Source organism: Oenanthe melanoleuca, chromosome 1A (assembly GCF_029582105.1).
Source record: "Oenanthe melanoleuca isolate GR-GAL-2019-014 chromosome 1A, OMel1.0, whole genome shotgun sequence".
In the NCBI taxonomy this organism is placed as follows: domain Eukaryota; kingdom Metazoa; phylum Chordata; class Aves; order Passeriformes; family Muscicapidae; genus Oenanthe; species Oenanthe melanoleuca.
This window is the reverse complement of record NC_079334.1, coordinates 16,416,040-16,435,377: the sequence shown is the minus strand read 5'-3', so window position 1 is coordinate 16,435,377 and position 19,338 is coordinate 16,416,040. Positions and strand designations below refer to the sequence as shown.

Here is a 19,338-nt window from a genome sequence, read left to right as displayed (position 1 = left end):
AATTTTAGGGGGTTGGGTGTTTTCAACCATTCTGCTGGTTTTTGTTTGGACTCTTTAGTTTTGTTTGGGCTTTTTTTAAACAAAAAGTGTGAATTCTTCCTCAAATGCTTGGTGCTGTATTTTTGTACAGTTATACTGGAAGAATAAAGAAAGTGAGAAATCACAAAATCTACATTACAAAAAAGTCCCGTTCTAGAAACAGTACAGCAGCCCTTCAGCTCTTCCACATCAGCCAGCATCACAGCTGAGAGAAAGTTTGTGTTAACAGACCTGGTGTGGTTTTTTTGAGCATTAAATTGTTCTTCATTTTAAATTCATGTCAGAGTATTGCACAGCATGAAAAAAACAAGAATACCAAGTGGGAATGCTGATGGAAAAATAGTATTGTGTGAATAACTAACTCATCAGCAAATCCTCCCTTCCCTCAACAATGAAAAGCCAAATATTTATTCAATTGCATATTGCATTCTTTGCTCAAATACTTCATAATTTGAATTTAAAACAACAGATCTCAATTCTCTTTCCTGAGCATCTCAGGGGAGACCAGAGGGCCCAGCAGAAGGTATTTACACCATCTGACTGGATTAATCTCAGCAGAAGTCTGGAGAAAAAGCAGGAGAAGGGGGCTCTTAAACAAGTGATTTGAACCTTCCAGGGTAGCTCCAGGTTCCCAGTGAGAAGACAGACTGCAGAACCTGTCAGACACCTGAAGTCAGTGTAAGAAAGACCTATTTTGGACCATGACAGCAGCATCCTCTCCAGCTGCATTCCAAATGCTGGTCAGTCCAAAGCAGGCTGCTTGGCCCACCTGATCAATATTTCATTGAGGAATTACCAGATAAGTGAGTTCTGGGTTTCATCATTTCATTCCGAGGAGCTCAGCCCTCTTGTGTTTCAGCCACAAGGGACTCAGAGCACCTCAGACACCTGGGCAGCCTCGCGTAAGGAGCGAACACTTGATTTTCCCTTGTAACTCCAGTTCCTGCCCCCACAGGTGCCATGGCGTCACATCGCGTGCCACCACATGCCAGCCCGCCTGTACGTGGCAACAGCTCTGCATGGAAATGAGCAGAGGGTTATAGAGATGCTACGGGGAAAATGCAAATTTATACAAATCATTTCAGTCATCCGTGAAAAGCAGCAGCCACGACACACCCATGACAGCTCAGCTTGGCTTTTTTAATTTCATTTAATCCTGTCATTGTTCACACAGAATGGTGTTTCAGATTAAGCCCCCTTACCCTTCCACATGTTAGTCTTTAACATGACAAGAGAATACCAAGAAGAGGGTGGACAGAGGATACTTCTGGCTTTCATGCTGTGCAACTTACTACTCACGCAGATTCAAAGCATGATTTGACTCCATATCAAGCTTGATATAAAGCTTCATAGGTTTTTTTTAATGTGCTACTTGATCCCAGAATTATTATTGCAATTTGAGTATTAAAATGACTGTAAACTCAAATTCATGCTCCAGCTCTAGGTGCTCACTCTACAAGACTGACATATTTAAACATTGCCTCTGAACACAAACAAACCAAGAACAGCTGACACGTTTGTGTGAAATTGTCAAGGTTGTTCTCCAGTGAGAGAATCAGTTTTCTTTACAGATCCATCAAAAACAGACCCCTCACTCCAATATCATATTCTACTAAGAGTTAATTTTTCTACTATGACTTGAAGCAGGTCACTGAGATCTGCCAAAGTCCTTCAAACCACAGAGTATGTATTAGCATGGGAATACTCTTCCCATTTCACTCTCTAAGCATCTGCTTGGATGTTTTGATGCTATTTTTCATGGCTTGGGTAGGTATGGAGGTAGAAGCAAAACTTCAGACCTCAAAGGAGAATGGCTTCAGATTTTCAGCCAGGCACCTCCACCAAGCCTAGGACACCCTAATGGGAGAATCCTCATTTGAGATACAATGATCAGACAGCTAATTAAAAATTACCTTCACTGCAAGCAAGAAGCACTAATGGAGTTGTTTATATTTTCATACTGATAATAGAACAGAAGTTTCTTCCAGCCATGCCTATATCTGACACCTCATCAGCCATCTCCCCAGTATGTTTCTTTTACTATGATGACCCATCACCATTTCTTCCCTGACTACTTTTGGGATTATCAATATGCCTAATGTGGTCAAAACACCAGTGAAGGCTTACTGTTTCCTGACTAAATCTGGTTTTCTCCAATGCAATTTTTCCTACTGTATATATTTCTGTTATTTGCTGTTTAAGAGGTAGATAATGAAAAAAGAAAAAAAAAAAAAAAAAGAAGAGAAGAAAAAAAATTGCTGGCTATTTTACTCATGAACTGTATAGAGATTCACATATTCCACACAGCTCCTCTCCACGCACACAGACGTGGCTGAAGAAGCTACTTGTTCTTTCCACATATGTAAGTGGTCCTACATGATCTCTAACAGCACCAGCCAAAGACAACAGCACTAACTGCATCAAAGCGCACTCACTGTTTGTTTTTTTTCCCCTTCATTCACATTTCTCCTTGACTCCAGCCCTCATTGCAACAGACCAGAACTGCAGCAGGAGCAGTGTGCCAGCCATGTATCCAGTGCCAGCCCACGCAGAGGCTTTGCAGGCTGTACTTGCCAGCATGTTTTAGGGACAAGCTGGCATTAAGGACAACTTGATTAGTCCATGACAAGCAGGTGAAAGAAGGCAGGCAAGGGAGCCCTGACACCCTTGCCCTGCTGGCTTAGTGCAGCTCAGCTCCCCTGAAGCAGCTCATTTTGGAGTTACTCCTGCGTGGAGTTCTGCATTGGCACAGGGAGCTGTAGGAAGGGTGAAGGGCACTGGCACAGCTCCTGCAGCACTGGGAAATGGCTCTGGCGAGGACACAGGAAAACAGCTGAGCAGAGAAATCAATGCTACAGTCACGCACTGCCCTGAGCAATTCTGACATTTTTATGGTTACTACTCTGCCATTTGTGGTGGGCATTGCCTAGCCCCAGGTGCCACTGTCCTCCAGCACACTGAGCAGCAGGGCAGAGCCAACACAGGAGCCTCTTCCCTGGCAGCAGGGACCTTGACCTCAGGCTCACATCCACCATGCCCATACCCACCCCACCGACACATGGCCGTGCCGAGCCTGATCCAGCACTGCTGCACTCCCTGGGGTGTACCAGGTTCGTCTTTCAGAGCTCTGTGCCCCCAGGCAGGCGGCTGTGGGCCTGGCACTCCATCTCCCCACAGCCACTGCACCACTAAGCTGCCAGGACGGGGCCAGCAGTGACTTCAGGCTGATGCGCAGGAACAAGATTAGGGCTGGATTTAGGTCGTTCTTATAAAGGACAGCAGCTCAGCCATTCTGCCTGGCATTGCTTTGATTACTAATGCATTTACAGAGTGTGTAGGAAAAGGACTACCTCCTGCAATATTAACAAGGCAGCTCCTGGGATTGTCACTGAAAAGGCCCCCTCACGTACACTGTCACACCTTCTTCTTCTCTGCTACTGCAGCAGCCACTGGCAGCCAAGCAGCCTCCGAGCATGCAAGAGGCTTTAGTCCTTCTAAGTGGAAATCAAAACAGCAGCTTATCTGGCAAGCAAAGTACAAGGAATTCTCTTTGGTTTAGCATTAGTGAGTCAGTGCTATTGACAGGAATAATGATGTTTTTCAAACCAAATCAGTACCTTATTTTCTAAGAAATACAGTATAAAAAACTCAGATGAAGGCAAATGTATAACGGAATAATCACACCAGAGCTGGGTGAGCATTTAAAGCCAGCATTTCTCTGGCATATATACAGATAGAGAATGAAAGTGCTATTGCTAAAACACAGCAATACGTCACAGCCATCAGCAATTCCACAAATGGTCTGTTATCCAAGTGAGCAAGACAGTTACTCCTTATTAAAGGTTATTGTAACTGGAGATCATGCTTGTCAATAATATTGACAGTTCTTTATAAAAAGCTCTATTTCCTTTGGCTGCTATAGAAATCCTCCTATAGGAGCTAGATCTTTAATGCATAATTCAGATGTTTTAAAAATAAAATTAAAATCTTTATGGTATTACAATGGAATTCTGGTTTCCTCCAATAGCAAAAAGACGGTGAAGAATGAACCATTACAGCAACTATCCATGCCACCACCTTTAAAGATGTAGAAGAGAGCAGAAACATTATTTCTGTTTCAGTATCCAATTTTGGTTTCCCAAAAGCAGGGATTATCTCCATACTACTTTACCTAGAAAAGCAACACTTTATCTATGCATAATAAGATTTGGTTTTACATGAACGAAATATTAACCCAGCTTAGATTTTAATCAAACAGGTTTCCTAAACAAATACATTATGACAGTTCACAAAAAATGGGGCTTTTGTAACTGACAGTTACTTCAATAAACCGGCTAGTCCATCCAATATCTAATCCATGAGACTTGGATCCAGCTATAATGTCAGAAGATTTAATGCTGCATTTGAGCATCACTTCTTAAGGGCAGCTGGAGAAAAGCTGAATTCCATCCCTCCCACAAGCCCTACAAGCCTAAGCAATAGACATCAACTGATTTTGAGGAGCAAGTTTTGGTGACTTGAACAGTATAAACCATGTCAGCCTCTACTTGCACCATTCCCATCCACATCCAGGTTACATAATCTGGACAATCCCTCCAAAAATGCTTAATGCAAATCTGGACTGTACTTAAAAATGAAAAGCAAAACTTCTGTAGCCTGCTTTTCATTTGCATCAATTGTGTAAGTCATGAACAGGAATCGCAACTGATCAGATATTCCTTGGTACAGGGAAACTTAGTCTATTTCCAGCAAACTAGGAAAAAATCCAATTGCCTATTTTCAGAAAAGCCATGCACACAAGAAGTTGTATTGCTGTAGTAATGCCACCAAGTTTTCTGGCAGTGCGTTCGCGCACAGACCTGGCACGGGGGAAGTGTGAAGGAGAACGGCGCAGGCGGTGGGGAGGCTCTGCAAGGAGCGAGCATGCCACTGCCAAGAACACACAAGGACGAAAAAGTCTTTCAGCTTTCTAAAAATAAGAGCCTACTAGATGAGAAGCACAGTTAGCCAGACTGCAGCATGCCCTGTTTGGATCTCAACGTTTCATTGAAGGGAAATCAATTACCAATATGTGGATATTTGTAGGGAAACAGCATGAGGTAGAAGAAATGAGCATTTTTCCCAAGACATTCAGCATTTTCAGTGAGCATGACCAGTATCCACTCTCTGCTTTGCTGGCCATTAAAATAAAGAATTTGATCTTAAAAGTAGAGTAATGAAGCTCTCTACAGTTTTCAAGTATACACTGAATGGGACAGTAAGACATTGAATCTTTAGACAATGGCCTAAACTAGACAGCGTAAGGTAACATTTAGAGCTCAAGTGGGGGGAAAAACCCTATAAAAAAATCTCATCTTTTCACACAGCAAGCAGACCACCATAACTCCACCAATATTCACGTTCTAAGACAGAGAAGGCACCATCCAACACAGTCCTTCAAGTCCCAGCTCACACACTGGCTTACTGCACCTTCTCTTCCTCCAAATTGCACCCTCAATGGAGACCAGTCCTTCCATTTCAGAACAAAATACCCATCCCTAATTCTGTTCCTCTTTCCTCCAGAGCACTAAGTTACTTTCCCAGTAAAGTGTATTTCATTTTCTTTTTAATTGAGTCATGTATTCTGAATTTTTCTAAGCTGTAGTGTCTAACACTCAAACAAGATACTACAAAATGTAACATGTTCCCCAAGCAAAGAGTAAAAGCTGCTACAGCCAGAAAACCTTGTGCCCTACACATATAGTTCCCTATATACGAACATAAAGTTTATATAGTATAAAAAAATGATAGAAACAATTTAATGAACAAATAGCTCTTCTTGTTAAATGCAATTTTAAATATTTACTGTAACAAATTCATTTGAGCACATGCTCAATGTGATAGTCTCAAAATGACTTTACATGAAAGAAGCAGGCATAACGAGCAAAGTGAACTGAAATTTATTTTCCATCAGCCCTAAACATGACAAAAAAGCTCCCTACACCCACTTTAGTGAAGCTCAACAGGGCACTGAAACCAATAACAAAATGTTCATGCTTTTCAAGATATTTCACATCAAATATCCTACTTTTATTTCTTTTATTCTAGCTTTCTCCAACTATTAAACACCAAGACAGTTTCCTTTCCTCAAGTCCCTGGAAAAGCCTGGAAAAGAGTCCCTGGGAAAAAAAAAGGGGGTTTTTCCCCCTCCATCCTTGAGCAAGAGCTTTGTGATAAGGGCCACAAGTGTTTTGACAACATCATAATCTACACACAATTTTGTTTTGTGCCTGGATACACTACCAAGTTGAGTAATAGGTAAACAGCTTTCAGCTGTTCAAAATCAGTTCACTTAAAAACCCCAAATCAGCCATCTGAAGAGCCAGCTGTGGAGCAACTCACTACCCAAAAACAAAACAAAAAAAATCTGTACCAGAAAACGTCATACATGCAAAAGACAAAAAAATAATTGAAGAAAAATGAACCATTTCTTGGTGGAAAATTTTCATCTACCAAGCTTATTTCAAGCCCTAAGCACCCATTCAATGGAACAAGAACTAGAAAACAAAATACTCTTTCCTAAAAGCACATCAAAATGTTATACAACCATAACTGTTGATCTTATTTCATTTTTTGAACAGAACTATCAACACCACAAGAATTAGAAAAGCAGTTCTTTACCCTGCTTTCATAAGTAACAATGAAGCATTTTACTTCCATTCCTGATGCAGCAGATGAGGATTTTTGGTGGGGTTTTTTTTGTTTGCTTTTAATTGAAGAGAGTTTTTGTAAAAAGAGATTTTGGGCTTAAGGCAAGGAAAGCTTCCACACAAGGGAGAGTCCCGGGCTGTCCCCAGCAAAGGCAGGGCACAGGTCAGGGAGCTCAGATGAGCCACAGCTGACTCACAGGCAGTTCCTAAGCACACCGTGTACCATGGTAGGCTGCCTGGGTATCAGCAGATCACCACCGAGTCCATCTCAGATCCTCACGGATTTTCTAACTCCTCCTTCTCTCTACACAGGAGGGGCCCTGGGGCCTCCAGAGCAGGAGCAGAGCTCCTCTTGTCCTTTCTCCTGATCCTTTGCTGAGGCCCAAGGCAGCTCCATCAGTCAGACCCAGGGTGAGCAGGGCGCCTTGTGAACGCTGGCTGCCAAGGGATTCGCGGGTTTGGAGATAAGCAGGTTCTTCCTCACTTTTCTTTTGGCTAAACTAGGGATGATCTATGCAGCAGCTTAAGTCACAGCAACTTTTCATTGATGCCTTGTGACTTACCTCAACAAGCTCTTTAAGCACAAAGACAGCAAGATGTAGCTATCACAGCTACATAATAATGAAAGAACAAGGTCATTTACATCTACAAAGAACATTTCTTGAAAGAATAGCCATTTGTGGGTTTCCTGTGATAGAACAGACTTTCTATTCCCTCAAGCATCTTTCTCCCCACCCATTACAACAGTGAATTCAGTCATAGTACCTTAGGTTTTGAGACCTGTAACAGGATTTCTAGGTGGGCTCTCGCTACTGCCAGCCTACAGCAGCATTAGTACTCCCCAAGATTTAACAGAAATGTTTTCTCAGCTACATCTCAAACAAGAGTTAATTTTTCCATGGCTGCATTATATTTGTGGCTCACAGCACTCCCTGTTCCTCCCCAGCATTTCCCACTGCTGAGCTCCCAGCTGATAGCAGAAAGCTCCTGTCATGAGTCCCTAAAAATATAACATTGCTCAGTGGCAATATTAAGTCCCATCATATTTCTGTTACTCCACTTCTTCCTCTGTCACATCACAACACTCCAAAGGTACTAAGCATGCCTCCCAAACTGGCACTACCAAAAGTGTTTTATATTCGAACTATATTGCTGGACCTTGCCTAGTTTAAAACAGTAATAAAGACATTGCTTTGAAAATTACTACTTCTGTTAATTTCTCTGAAATTATTCACAGTTGCACTGCATTTTATAAATGGATATATCCTAGATGTGTCTAAATTACTTTCTTTCACTAAAAAATGAACAGGAAGATTACTTTAGCTTTGAAATCTCCTTAGTGTGAGCTGCTGGAGCAGTTCAGCCAAACCCTCTGAATGACCACGGAAGAGGAGCCCTGTAGTCGAGGCATGACATTTGCATAAACCCACCACTCAGGCTGTGCTTGAGCAGCGCTCCACAGGAACATACCTGTGCACTTCCCTGGGAAATGGTGCAAAAATCAGCAAAAGACAACTTGGAAAGTGTGGGTACATTAGGGAAGGCACAGCCTACCAGCCAACACAGCTTAAAAATAGTTTCTTTTCAGACAGATGACTCAAATTTTAGGTAGCTGAAACCCCAACAGGTCATATCATGCAAATCAAACCCTGTATGCCATCAGCTGGGAGGTGGCTCACAAGTCAGGAGTTTTCTAATAAAAGCAGCAAAACTGAAAACACACAACTGCGGTCACAAGTACATGTGAAAAAACAGAGAGATAAAAGTCCATTTAGCTAATGCTTCAACTTGGAGACCCCACTACTAGTGTGCTCACTGCTAAGGGTAGAGACTTAGTTACCCTGCTTTAAGATAAAGGTCCTTGGAAAGTTGTTCCTTGGAAACATACGTGCATCCACCCCTTTTACTGGTGACAAAAACATGAACTTCAACCAGTGTACATTGACCACTGATACAGATCATCAAGTCTTTGTCTTACACAACGAGAAGGCAAGGTACTTCCTGATGCAATAGCTGCAGAGACCTCATTGGGATCCCATCCTCAGGATTCCACTGCCAAGCAGAGTTGCTCACTGTGACAGCTACAGCTGCCTTCAACTTCAGCCACGCACAGCTCCCTTGCCTGCAGTGTGAACGCATGGGAATGGGCAAATATTGGCACTTAAACACTTCCAAACTCCTAACTCCATGAGGAAACACTCGACTTCCAAGCAATTAAGCCCTGTTTTTAAGCCTGAAGTTGATCGAATTTTATATGTAAAAACCTGACTTATATAGCTTCTTTTGCATAAACAAAAGTGACATTGAGGAAGAACTGCTGCCTTATGCCATTGTAATCAGCTCATATCCAGTCACGAACCCACCAAATAATAAACATTTTAGAAAATGCGTAGAACCTACAGCAATAGTTTTGTTTTTTCTGTAACATTTTTGGGGTGGTGGGGGAAAAGAAAGATGCAGGAAGATTATTTCTGAACAGACAAAAGATGAGAATAGACAAAATAAAGATGCGATACCATTAATATATTCAGTTCTTCCCAGATCCCTCCCCCTCCTTTCTAGTGCAGATACTGAAGAAATCGCATCTGCCCCGGCAGAAAGCTCGGTCATTCGGCTCCCTCCAATTCCGTAACCCGGGGTTCCCTTCTCCTGCCAGCGGCACTAAGCCCACCCGCCGGGGCTGCCTGTCCCCGCCACCACCAGGGACCCGGCCAGCGGCGGGGCAGCGCAGCCCGGCCTGCGGGGACGGCGCATCCCAAACGCTCCCCGCTGCCCTGGGGGGGATGCTCCACCAGCTCCTCCAAAGGATGCTTTATCCTCCAAAGTCGCTCCCTCCCTGCGGCTCCCACCGGCGCGGCGACCCCTCCTCCCCTCCTCGGGGGGAGCAGACATTTTGAGGCAGCGCATCCCATCGCCCGGCGAGCCGCAGCGGTGCGGGCGAGGCCTCCCGGCGGCGCCGCTCACCTGCCAGCTCGTCGGGCTCCAGCCCGCTCTCCGCGTCGATGCCGCACAGCACGAAGTAGTGGGCGAAGCGGCAGGGCGCCGCGCCGGGCCCGGGGTTGCCGCTCCCGCTCATCCCGCCGGCGGCGGCTCCGTGCGGCAGCAGCGCGGCTCGGGCGCGCCCGCGGGCCGGTCACGGCGCGCCGCCCCCCGTCCCCATCCCCGGCGGGGCCGCGCAGGCGGGCACCGAGCGGCGGCGGCTCCGGCGGGCGGCCCCGCTGTCAGCTGAGCGGGGCGGGGACGGGCGGGACACGCCGCGCTGCCGGACCGCCCCCGCGGGGCATTTAAACCCTGCGCGGCCGCCCCCGCCCCGCGCCGCAACCGAGCGTGTCGGGAGAGCCGCGGCGGCTTTGTCCCCCGGCGTGCCCGCAATCCCTGGGCTACGCGGTGAAAGCTTACAGCTCCCTCGCGTGCGAGCAGCAGAGGCTGGCTTTATTTAAATAAAGCAGGAGACGGTGCCACTTCCTATCGGGAATGTCTCTTCCCCCCCCCGTCCCAGGAGGGAGCTCCTGCTGCCGGAACGGGCCGAGCCCCGCCCGGCGCCCGGGCTGCGCTGAGCACTTCCTGCGGGAATCCTGCCGCGGGAAGCGGCGCCTTCTCCTCCCCGGCCGAGCGTGGAAGCAACAGCCACCACCCGCGGCAGATGGCTTTGTGCGGGCTCCGCGCGGGATGGCCCTCCTACCACGTTATGGGAAAGCTTTTCTTCGCTACCCGCACTCCGTTTCAAAGCAAAAATGTTGCTTCGTTCCCGGTTTATTTAAGATTTACTAGCTATTCTGCCGCGTCCAGAAAGAAATCAGCGTTATTTTACCCCAGCTGCTAGAATCTTTCTCATTAGGATTACCCGATGCCAAAATACTGGCAGCTCCGTCTGGGAGCAGCACCTACTCATAAAGGTGATTCTGTTGAAGTTCTAACTCATTCTTCTCCAAAGTGATGAGATCCTCCATATGTCGATAATTCTGATATCTAGACATCACAAGGAGGTTATTGGCAGAATTCAATATTTTCACTTTTATCCTTTTGTGTTTTATCTGTTAGTCTTGTTCCATGCCATCTGTAATAATTGCAGTCTCATTGTTTTCTTACTGTGGACTCCTATGACCCCTTTATTTTACCTCCTAGCAGTGTGAATCACCTTTTCTTTTATAGTTTACTTTTGTCCGTGTTCAACAAGTGCCTTTGATAAGAAAATGCCTACAAGGAAACTGATATTGCATCTAGTTTGTGTCATTTTATGGAGTTACATGGAGCAACTGTCTGACCTGGAAGCCACCTAGGTCAGCATCTCTCTCTCTCTCTCTCTCTCTCTCTCTCTCTCTTCATCCCATCACATTAACCAATTTTATGCCCTTTTATTTCTTAGCTTCCTGTAGTGTTCTAGTGAAAGCAGACAAGAGCTAAACAATTTTTCCCTTCCCAATAACCCCAATCTCCAATAAAAAAAAAAAAAAATTAAAACAGGATGAATCCTATCTCACAATCCTCATTTCTTGTAGTTACAGGACTCAGTAACAACCTGAACCTTGCTGGAGCTCAGAGAAGTTTTCTGTGAGACCAGTCATTTTCTCGACTTTGCACCAGAGCTAGGTTGTTTTATTTAGTTTAGTTTGTTTATTAACTTGTAGGTATTTGCTTATTCAGCTTTAGGTCAGATGATAAGAGCTTGACAAGTCAGTCTCTTTCTCTCATTCAAAACCAAGTGCTCATATTGTAGTTATCTCTGTTTTTTGAGGCCCAATGGCATGGAAGTCTCCAGAAAGTCCAAGGCAGAGGCTTCATCAGCCTCTCTAAAGGATGTATGAGTTAAGATTGCTTCTAAAAATAACCCAAAAATTAGCACAATGGTTCTGCCCTTTTTACCTTAAGTAAAAAACAGCTGCTAGCTGGTTCTAGATTACTTTGGTTCAGCTGTCTACTGTACAGGGCAGCATTTTTTACTTGAATAAAATTCAGTGCACAGACACTTCAATCTCAATAAAATCAGTAGTGCGTATAGCATTAAACAATAGGAAAAAGCACAACACATGGGATTGGAGGTGTAAAATTCATAAACTCATTCTTCCTTGGTTAGCTGTATGGTTGAGCTCCCACTTCTGTATATCCACCTCCCACAGACACTTTTTTGTGGAGGAATTTTGTGGGGGCACTGATTTCTTCTCCTAAGACAACTCATCTTCTGGGCACAAAAGTCATCCTAATGAGGCCACTCAGATCTTTTGCCAAGCAGTGCCAGCAGACCCAGCTTGCCTGGGCTCTGGTAAGACATGTTGTATCCCTGGGCCTGTTTTTTCTCCCCTAAACCCCTCCATCTAAGTCATTCTAGTCTTTCCCTCCAAGCTGATCTAACTTTAGATACTGCACACTGCCTTTGGGTAACTCTTCTTCACTCTTACGGGTTTTTTTCCCCCTCCATCCTGGCTCTCATCCCTAGGAATCTGTAACTTTAATGACATTTTAGCAAAATCTAGGCATTTTGTTTGTCTTTTCACCATTCAAACCCACCCTGCACTGATCACCAGTTCCTCCTTAAAAAGGCTGCCCTGCTTTCAATATTTCTGCTCTAATTGCAACATTGAGTGCTTAAATTTTACAAAAGTCGCAGCAGGTCCACAAAGTTGCTGTGGAACTTCTTGCAAGAGTGAGAGAAAAACAAAGGTGAGGCCTAAAAGCATCACAAAGTGTTGCACATACTAACTAATCAGCCAAATGCCATGAAAAAATATTTGTACAGCCTGGGAAGCAGCAGTGTCTGATAGGACTGTGCCATGAGACACATCTAGGATGATCAGAGATTACTGGGTGGGATTATGAGTATTTTTGCTTTTCAGCAACAAAAAGTGTTGAACTTCCACAAGGGATTTGAATAGGATGAGTGTCTTCTTTTCAAATCACATTAACAATAAAGCCAGGGAGATAAGGTTTGTCACTGGCACAGCAGAGCACGAACCAGTGTCAGAACTTCTTACATGTTCCTCCAAGGAACAGGAATAAGGTAGGACTGAGAATTTCAGACTGACACAAGCACAAAAAACTTATTGGCATAGACCAGATCTGCCTGTGACTTTTGACTTTGATCTGCTCTCCTGTGGCAGCAGCTTTGTTCCTTCACCAGCTGGATTGCTACTGGCTCAACAAAGCAAGGGAAGGTTTTTGACTTGGCAGATTTGTTCTTCTTCCTTAGGTACTTGGATCTCTAGTTGCCATGAATATTTCTCTCAATGTCAATTTAGTTCAGGTTTCCCTCTCCATAACCTCACAGTGAGTCTTTGGTCCTCAGAACCTGTTAGTTTAAACTGGGTCAAATGCTAACAAGTGTGTCAGCTCCCCCTGCCCTTAGGATCTGCCATAAAAGATCAGACCATCAAGCTCTTTGTCCTACTTCTTCAAGAAGCCAATGCCCAATGCTTCAGAAAGGTGGAAAAACCTGCTATTTAAAGGTTACGTCTCTTCCCCTTGCTGCGACACTGTTGCTTCACTTTCTATTTTCTTCATCGTTCATCCATGAATTGGAAATCATGCTGCTGTGATGGATTGCTCACTCCTCTGCACAGCTCTACAGTTCCCGCTCTAAGATCTTTCACAAGCTGCCAAGCCACAATGATTTTCCATTGAAAGCCTCTCCTGTTTTCCTCTAGTATCTATGGGGTCATGAGATCCTGTAGGGTGGAAGGAAGGAAAACCACTAAGATGTAATACGAACATTTGTAATGCTCAGAACATTTCAACCCTTGGCTGACTTTCAGTTGAGTGGTGTTGTCAGCTCCTTCACTAGGAGCTGGATATGAATAGTCACCTGAAAGAAATGGGATAAGAATGGGTTAGGGATGGACTGTAAGACCAAAATAAAAGTCATTCTGGTCAAAGTGTGGAAGAGTCTGTAGCAGAAGTTGGAAAAACAACAGCAGAAGATTTTATAGAGAGGTTCATAAAGAATGCAATTTTCATTCTCTGAGCTTATGCAAGAAGATTGCTTAGAAAATAGGAAAAGTGTTGGCTGCCTTAGGGTCTAAACCCAAATAAACCATAAAGCAAAGAACACTTCCTCCAGCCCAATCCATCATTGCTTAGAAAGCAGATACTGCAGGCACATATCCTAACATCTAATCAAATCATAATACTATTAAAGCAAGTAGCTCGCCTTCTATACCTGCCTCATATCTATAAAGATTAAACTTAAATAAAAGCACATGGTTTTCCTCTGCCACATTGTGTAATTACTATTCATACAGCAGACTTACAGATAAAGTAAAAGATGATTACTTTCCAGAATCTCAGCCACAGGACCTCTGAAGCACCAGTGATTTAAAATTTAAAGGTTTTAAATCTCGAATTCCCTATTGTAGCCCCTTGCATTTTATTAATTTTGTGTACTTTCATCACGCACATGCCCTTGCATTGCAAACACATATAGATGCATTCCACTCTTATCTGCTTTCTGAGGGGATCCTTGAGGGAGAAGTTTCATGAGGCAACTGAAATTATGCAATAGTTTATTGCTCCTTCTTCCCCCCTCCTTCCTGGGCCTGGCTCTGTGTTCCCACTGCTTCCTTCACAAACAAATCTGTAGCTTCATCTGGCACTCCTGAGTGCATCCAGTTCACTATCAGCAAACAGAATCCCAAAACATAGGCAGGGATGAAACTGTGTTGTCTGTTTTCATTCACATCATCATCATGCTGCAAGCCAGGCTTCTCAGCATGCAGCTCATCCCTCTGCTGAGGAAGCAGCTCTGCTTCAGGGCTGGCCTCCTCTCTGGCCTTTCAAACCCTCCCTCAGCCTGAATCTGCCTCCTCAAGGGTTTAGTCTTGGAGTGGGAAAGTGACAGCAACCCCTCAGGCAGCAGACTTCAGACTTCACACACTGCCTCAGAAACCACTCCTAGGCAAGTCCTGTGGTTGCTATGCCTGGTTTCTGGAGGTTTGTGTTCTTCACCACCCCGCTCGTTCCTCTCCCCCTGTTCAGTATGGCAAAAAAATCTGTGGTGATTCCTGCCATTTTCCTCTTCTGCCTGTGGTTCTAAACTGAGATTGTGAGATTCATCTTCCCCTGCCAAGCAACACATTAGGTGTGTCCCTCACTCATATGAAGTCAGGAGAAAGATCGTATGTAACCATTACCTTCTGTTTGATTCAGTGCCATGATCCTCGGGTCAAAGACCTTATTTTGCTCAGAGTAAGGTACACTTCCTGCTCTTTGGATGTAGAAGACACAGACTGTTCCCACTGCTACTGAAATAAAACTTGATGAGGAAAGTACTGCTTGGATAAATCACTAGCATGTCATGCACTAGTGGAAGTGTTGTGCTGGGAGCATCAAGCTAAAGCACCCACACAGAGATTTCCATCTCTGACAGCATCACTTGCTGCATGACCTTGGCCAAATTGCCTGTAACGTGACTTGCAGAAGCACCAGACACCCTTGTGCAAATCAGGTCACTGTGTTTCAACTGCCCTCAGGAAAAGAAAGCAAACGCTGCCTGAACATCTGCCAGGCACAAAGCTCTATTGTTCCCCAGGCCAGCCTGATGGCGTGGCACCAGGAGGCAGATGCACCTCTGCACCGGCAGCAGGCCCAGCACAGAGTCCCTCCAGCCCACGCGTCCCAACACCATCGTCTGCTGACAGACGCCTTTTGCGCCAGGCATTCAGAGAGGACAGCAAACCTCTGTTCTTCATTTCCAGCTAATTTCTGCTCTCTGCTGAAGGTGTTTGTTTCCCTGCCTCTAAACTCCAATTCCTCTCTTTTCAGTGCTCCAGGACCCCAGTCCCTTACAAACTGTCTGTTTGGAAAGACCTGGGAAGGTAGAAGAGTCTTGCAACATAATACAGCTGCCCATGTAAAGCATGAGGAAAAGGCTGTGGGCTTCTTTTTAAAGCACTAGAGCTTCAAAGGCAAGTATTGTGGCAAGGAGAAAGGCATGAGGGGATCCTGGCAAGCTGCTTGGATCACATGCCCACAGCAATATTGTCTGCAGTAGCAGGGGTTCAGGCACAGCTGTATCAGTGGTCTGTGCTCCCACTTAGATGAGCTCTGGCACTGGGAAAGCTTCCAGAGAAGATACGCTCAAGCTGTCACATCTACCTGAGTAACACCATTGTGTTAAAAGCCTAGTCACAAATATTGCCTGCCTTTATCTCAGTTACCAAAAATCAGGTAATCCTATGTCTGCCAATAGCAGTGGAAACGTGAACGAACTCCACTGGTTTCAAGCACTCTGGATGAAATCTGTCCACAAACAGCAGGTAATCTCTCTGTCAAAATGCCTTTGGCCTTATTACAAATGCAATCAGAGTCTGATTCCAACTTCCCTTTGAAGCCTCATTCAGTAAGAAGTGCCAGACACCCTGCATCTACATTACAATGCATCCCAGCACACTTGAAAGCCCAAGGGCATGCTAAAGAAATCCAAAGCCATCGAATCCATAGCCAATATACAACATGCAATCAAGGACGGATGAAAAGTATTTCCTGCAATGAATATGCATTGTGAATTGTTGGGTCATTTACTAAGGACTGCCTTTGCTCTGCCCTCTGTGTTCACATCATTGCAGTGGTGTTATATTCTGAATCTAGAAGCAGCTCATACTAATCAAGGGTCTATTTCAATTTCCTTACTAGTGCTTTTAGCAAAAATCTAAACATTTACATCCACACGTTCAGCCATATATCTCTGCCACTTATTCCTCGTGCCCAAGAACAGCACATCTCCTTGCAGTACTTGCTGCTTAGGAAAGTTACTACTGACAGCAGCTACACTGCAGCTTTCTGTGCTGCCTGACTGTGCTCGTGCTTTACTGGAAATCAGCTCTGAGCTCACACAGAGGAGCTCAACCAGAAAGATAGAGATCAAAGCAATTTGGTTCTCATTGAAGATCATATTTCTTAGTGACTTCCTTGCAAAGCAACAGTCACAACTTACTTAAGCCCAGATCCATGGTGAGCAATTCCAGCAGTTCCCATCAAGCACATCCATTGGGGGTGGGAGCATTTGACAATGTAGCAATAAGCTAGCTCAGTACCTCCCACCAGGCTAAAATTCAGCTGTTACTGGGAAAACCCAGTAAAAAGTTCTTTTCCAGCTAAATCAGAGCCATTGGCTTCCTGGTGGTCAACACTTCCCGGCAGGGATGGAGGCAAGAGACGATCAGTAACTTTTGGTGCCAGGTGCTGTCAGTGTGTCTGGCAGCTCCAACTCTGATGTCAGCCCATGGGTGACATTGAAGGGAGCCAGACTGGAAACACACCCTTGGGATGTCCAGGATTGCTGGGGATCCGTGAATGGACTGGGCAGGACTGTGGGGAGCTAGAGACCAGCCCTGCAGTGGCATTGCTTGGGCAGGACTGACAGCCCCAGAGGTGCTGAAATAGGGTCCTGGGCTGTGAGCAGGGTGTGGGGAGAGCCAGGGCCAGTAAGACCCATTAGTGCCTTCAAAGCCCTGACACTCAGCACACGCAGCTGAGATGTGCTGTTTTCAGTGGTGGAAGTGCTTACCTTCTTTTCTGGAAGATAACAGAGCCAGTATGCTTCATAATTTTTGGGCCATTTATTCATATTGAGGCTTAGCTCACCTGCAGGTGCTCCTGGTCTGGCTCCCCCAGCACCAGCTCATGGTGCCACAGGTGAAGAGGGTCACAGTGACACTGCTTCATAGTGACAGAGCTTTAGGGTCACGGTGACACTGCTGCTTCCACTCAATGCAGCTGCTTGCATTGAAGCTTGACACCTCAGCTGATAAAACCCAAGATGTGAAATCACACAGTGCAAGGCTGGGGGTTCTCAGGCTCTCTTTGCTTTTTGGAGCCCTGGGAGCTCTGACAAGGAGGTGTCCAAGCAACTTCCCATGCAATCTGCCCAGCCTGCTCCCAACAAGCCATTTGGGTGTCACTGTATCATGTCCTCTGCTGCAGGGAAAGAAATTGCAGTGTACTGCCAACACACCAAACTTGGAGAAGCTTGAAATTCACAAAGACATTATATATGGTCTAATGTCAGCTTGAGTTGTTTTGCAAACCAATGCTACAGAATCACTCAGATTAGAAAAGACCTTTGAAATCGTCTATTCACAAGTGTGTTTGAAATCTACTGATACAAAAATGATAGAGTTGCCTGTATCCTAAAGGAGAGGTATGTCAAATACCCTATTTTAGAGGATATGCTACGTGAGTATGGATGAGAAAGCCAGTGGAGCTAACACTTTGTAGGATATCAGTGAAAATTGAGAGGAGTTTCAAAGACTAAGTTTTTTCAGCTCCTTATGACCTTTCTATGCCTCCATGTGCATAAACAGCAGCTATTCTGTCCTTGGTCACATCCAACTTCAGTTTCAGTCTCTTCATCATGTGAGGGAGCTGGCTGGTTTTTGTTCATTCCTTTCCTTGCAGCAGTATGACTTGTTTTTCATGTCCTCTGGATATTAGTGCAAAATAATGGATAGCACAGGTCCTGACATAGCATGACCCTGACTCACAACTAAATTGCTTGAGGACCCTGACACCTGCCCAAGACATAATAGCAAACATCAGCCAAAAGAGGAAGCATATCGTGTCAGGCCCTTGGCAAAGAGCTTCCTCTAGATGCTCTAGAGAGTAAGCACCCCCCATCTATCTTGTCTGTCTCAGACCTCCATTGTTTCCTCTGTCCCCAGGTCCAAATTTCTGGCAGACCACCATGTGGAAGGTGAAAGGAAAAGTTCTGCAGGTGCAAGGCTCTGAACACCAGTGGAAAACTAGAAAATTTGAATTGCAAAAGCAAACCAGCTGCTGTGAACTGATGCAGCTCCTTGAAAACTTGATTTGGTCACTTTGTCCCTTGGCACCAGCTGCTATTAGCATGATCCTTAAAATCAGATGACCAAAGGTGCTATAGTTTCAGGATTTCTGGAACTTTCTGGAACAAGATGGAGCAATTACTCTACCTCAAGAAAACAGAATTAGTCAGAAGAAGAATTTGTGAAAGACGAATTAGATGTTTAAACACAGTAGTGAATCCAACCTGCCTGGCAACACAGAGAGGCAAGACTGGGAAGCATCACTTGCATTAGGGTCCCAGCTGGTGGTCATGATCTCATGCTCCAGACTAGGTGTTGGCTGAACTCTGGTCTTTGACACTGTTTTTGCTTGTCTGGGAGAAGCTAAGGACTAATATATATACTGAAATAATGAGATGTGCGAATCACACATGGATATATCACACACAGAGAGAATGTGGGACAAAGCCGCAGGTAAGCTGGATGGGATGGGTTTTATGGTCCCAGGAAGTCAGAAGGGATGAGATCATGAAGAATGTCTTTGTGTCACTCAGAAAAACTTAGCTACCTGTTGTCTGGAGACCAGAACAGAGACACTGCATGGTGCTTAAGCAGCCTCTTTCCCTGGCTGCCCATACTCAGCTTCCATCATCTTTCAGGGCTTTGCAGGAACACGCACAAAATGCATAAAATAATTACAAAACCCCCAAACAAATAAATGCTCTGATGCCAGCCACAACTGATTATCACAAAATATTGCTGAAGCTCAGGAGCCCAAAGGTCATTACTGCATGAGATATATAAGACCCAAAGTCCCACTAGCTCAAGAAGACTTCAGCTGTTCAAAAACACAGCTTGAA

The 19,338-nt window shown here is 44.8% G+C and overlaps 1 protein-coding gene across 3 annotated transcripts in view; it reads right to left on the bottom strand.

Moving 5' to 3' along the window:
• Positions 1–9,934, bottom strand: part of DENND5B (DENN domain containing 5B) — a 102,513-nt gene extending 92,579 nt beyond the window's left edge. For all 3 annotated transcript variants that reach the window (XM_056482605.1, XM_056482603.1, XM_056482604.1), the window contains exon 1: positions 9,693–9,934. In XM_056482605.1, coding sequence (XP_056338580.1) covers positions 9,693–9,804 — 112 coding nt within the window. In that variant the 5' untranslated portion in view covers positions 9,805–9,934. The remainder of the gene's footprint in view (positions 1–9,692) is intronic.
• Between the last annotated feature and the right edge of the window lie 9,404 nt (positions 9,935–19,338).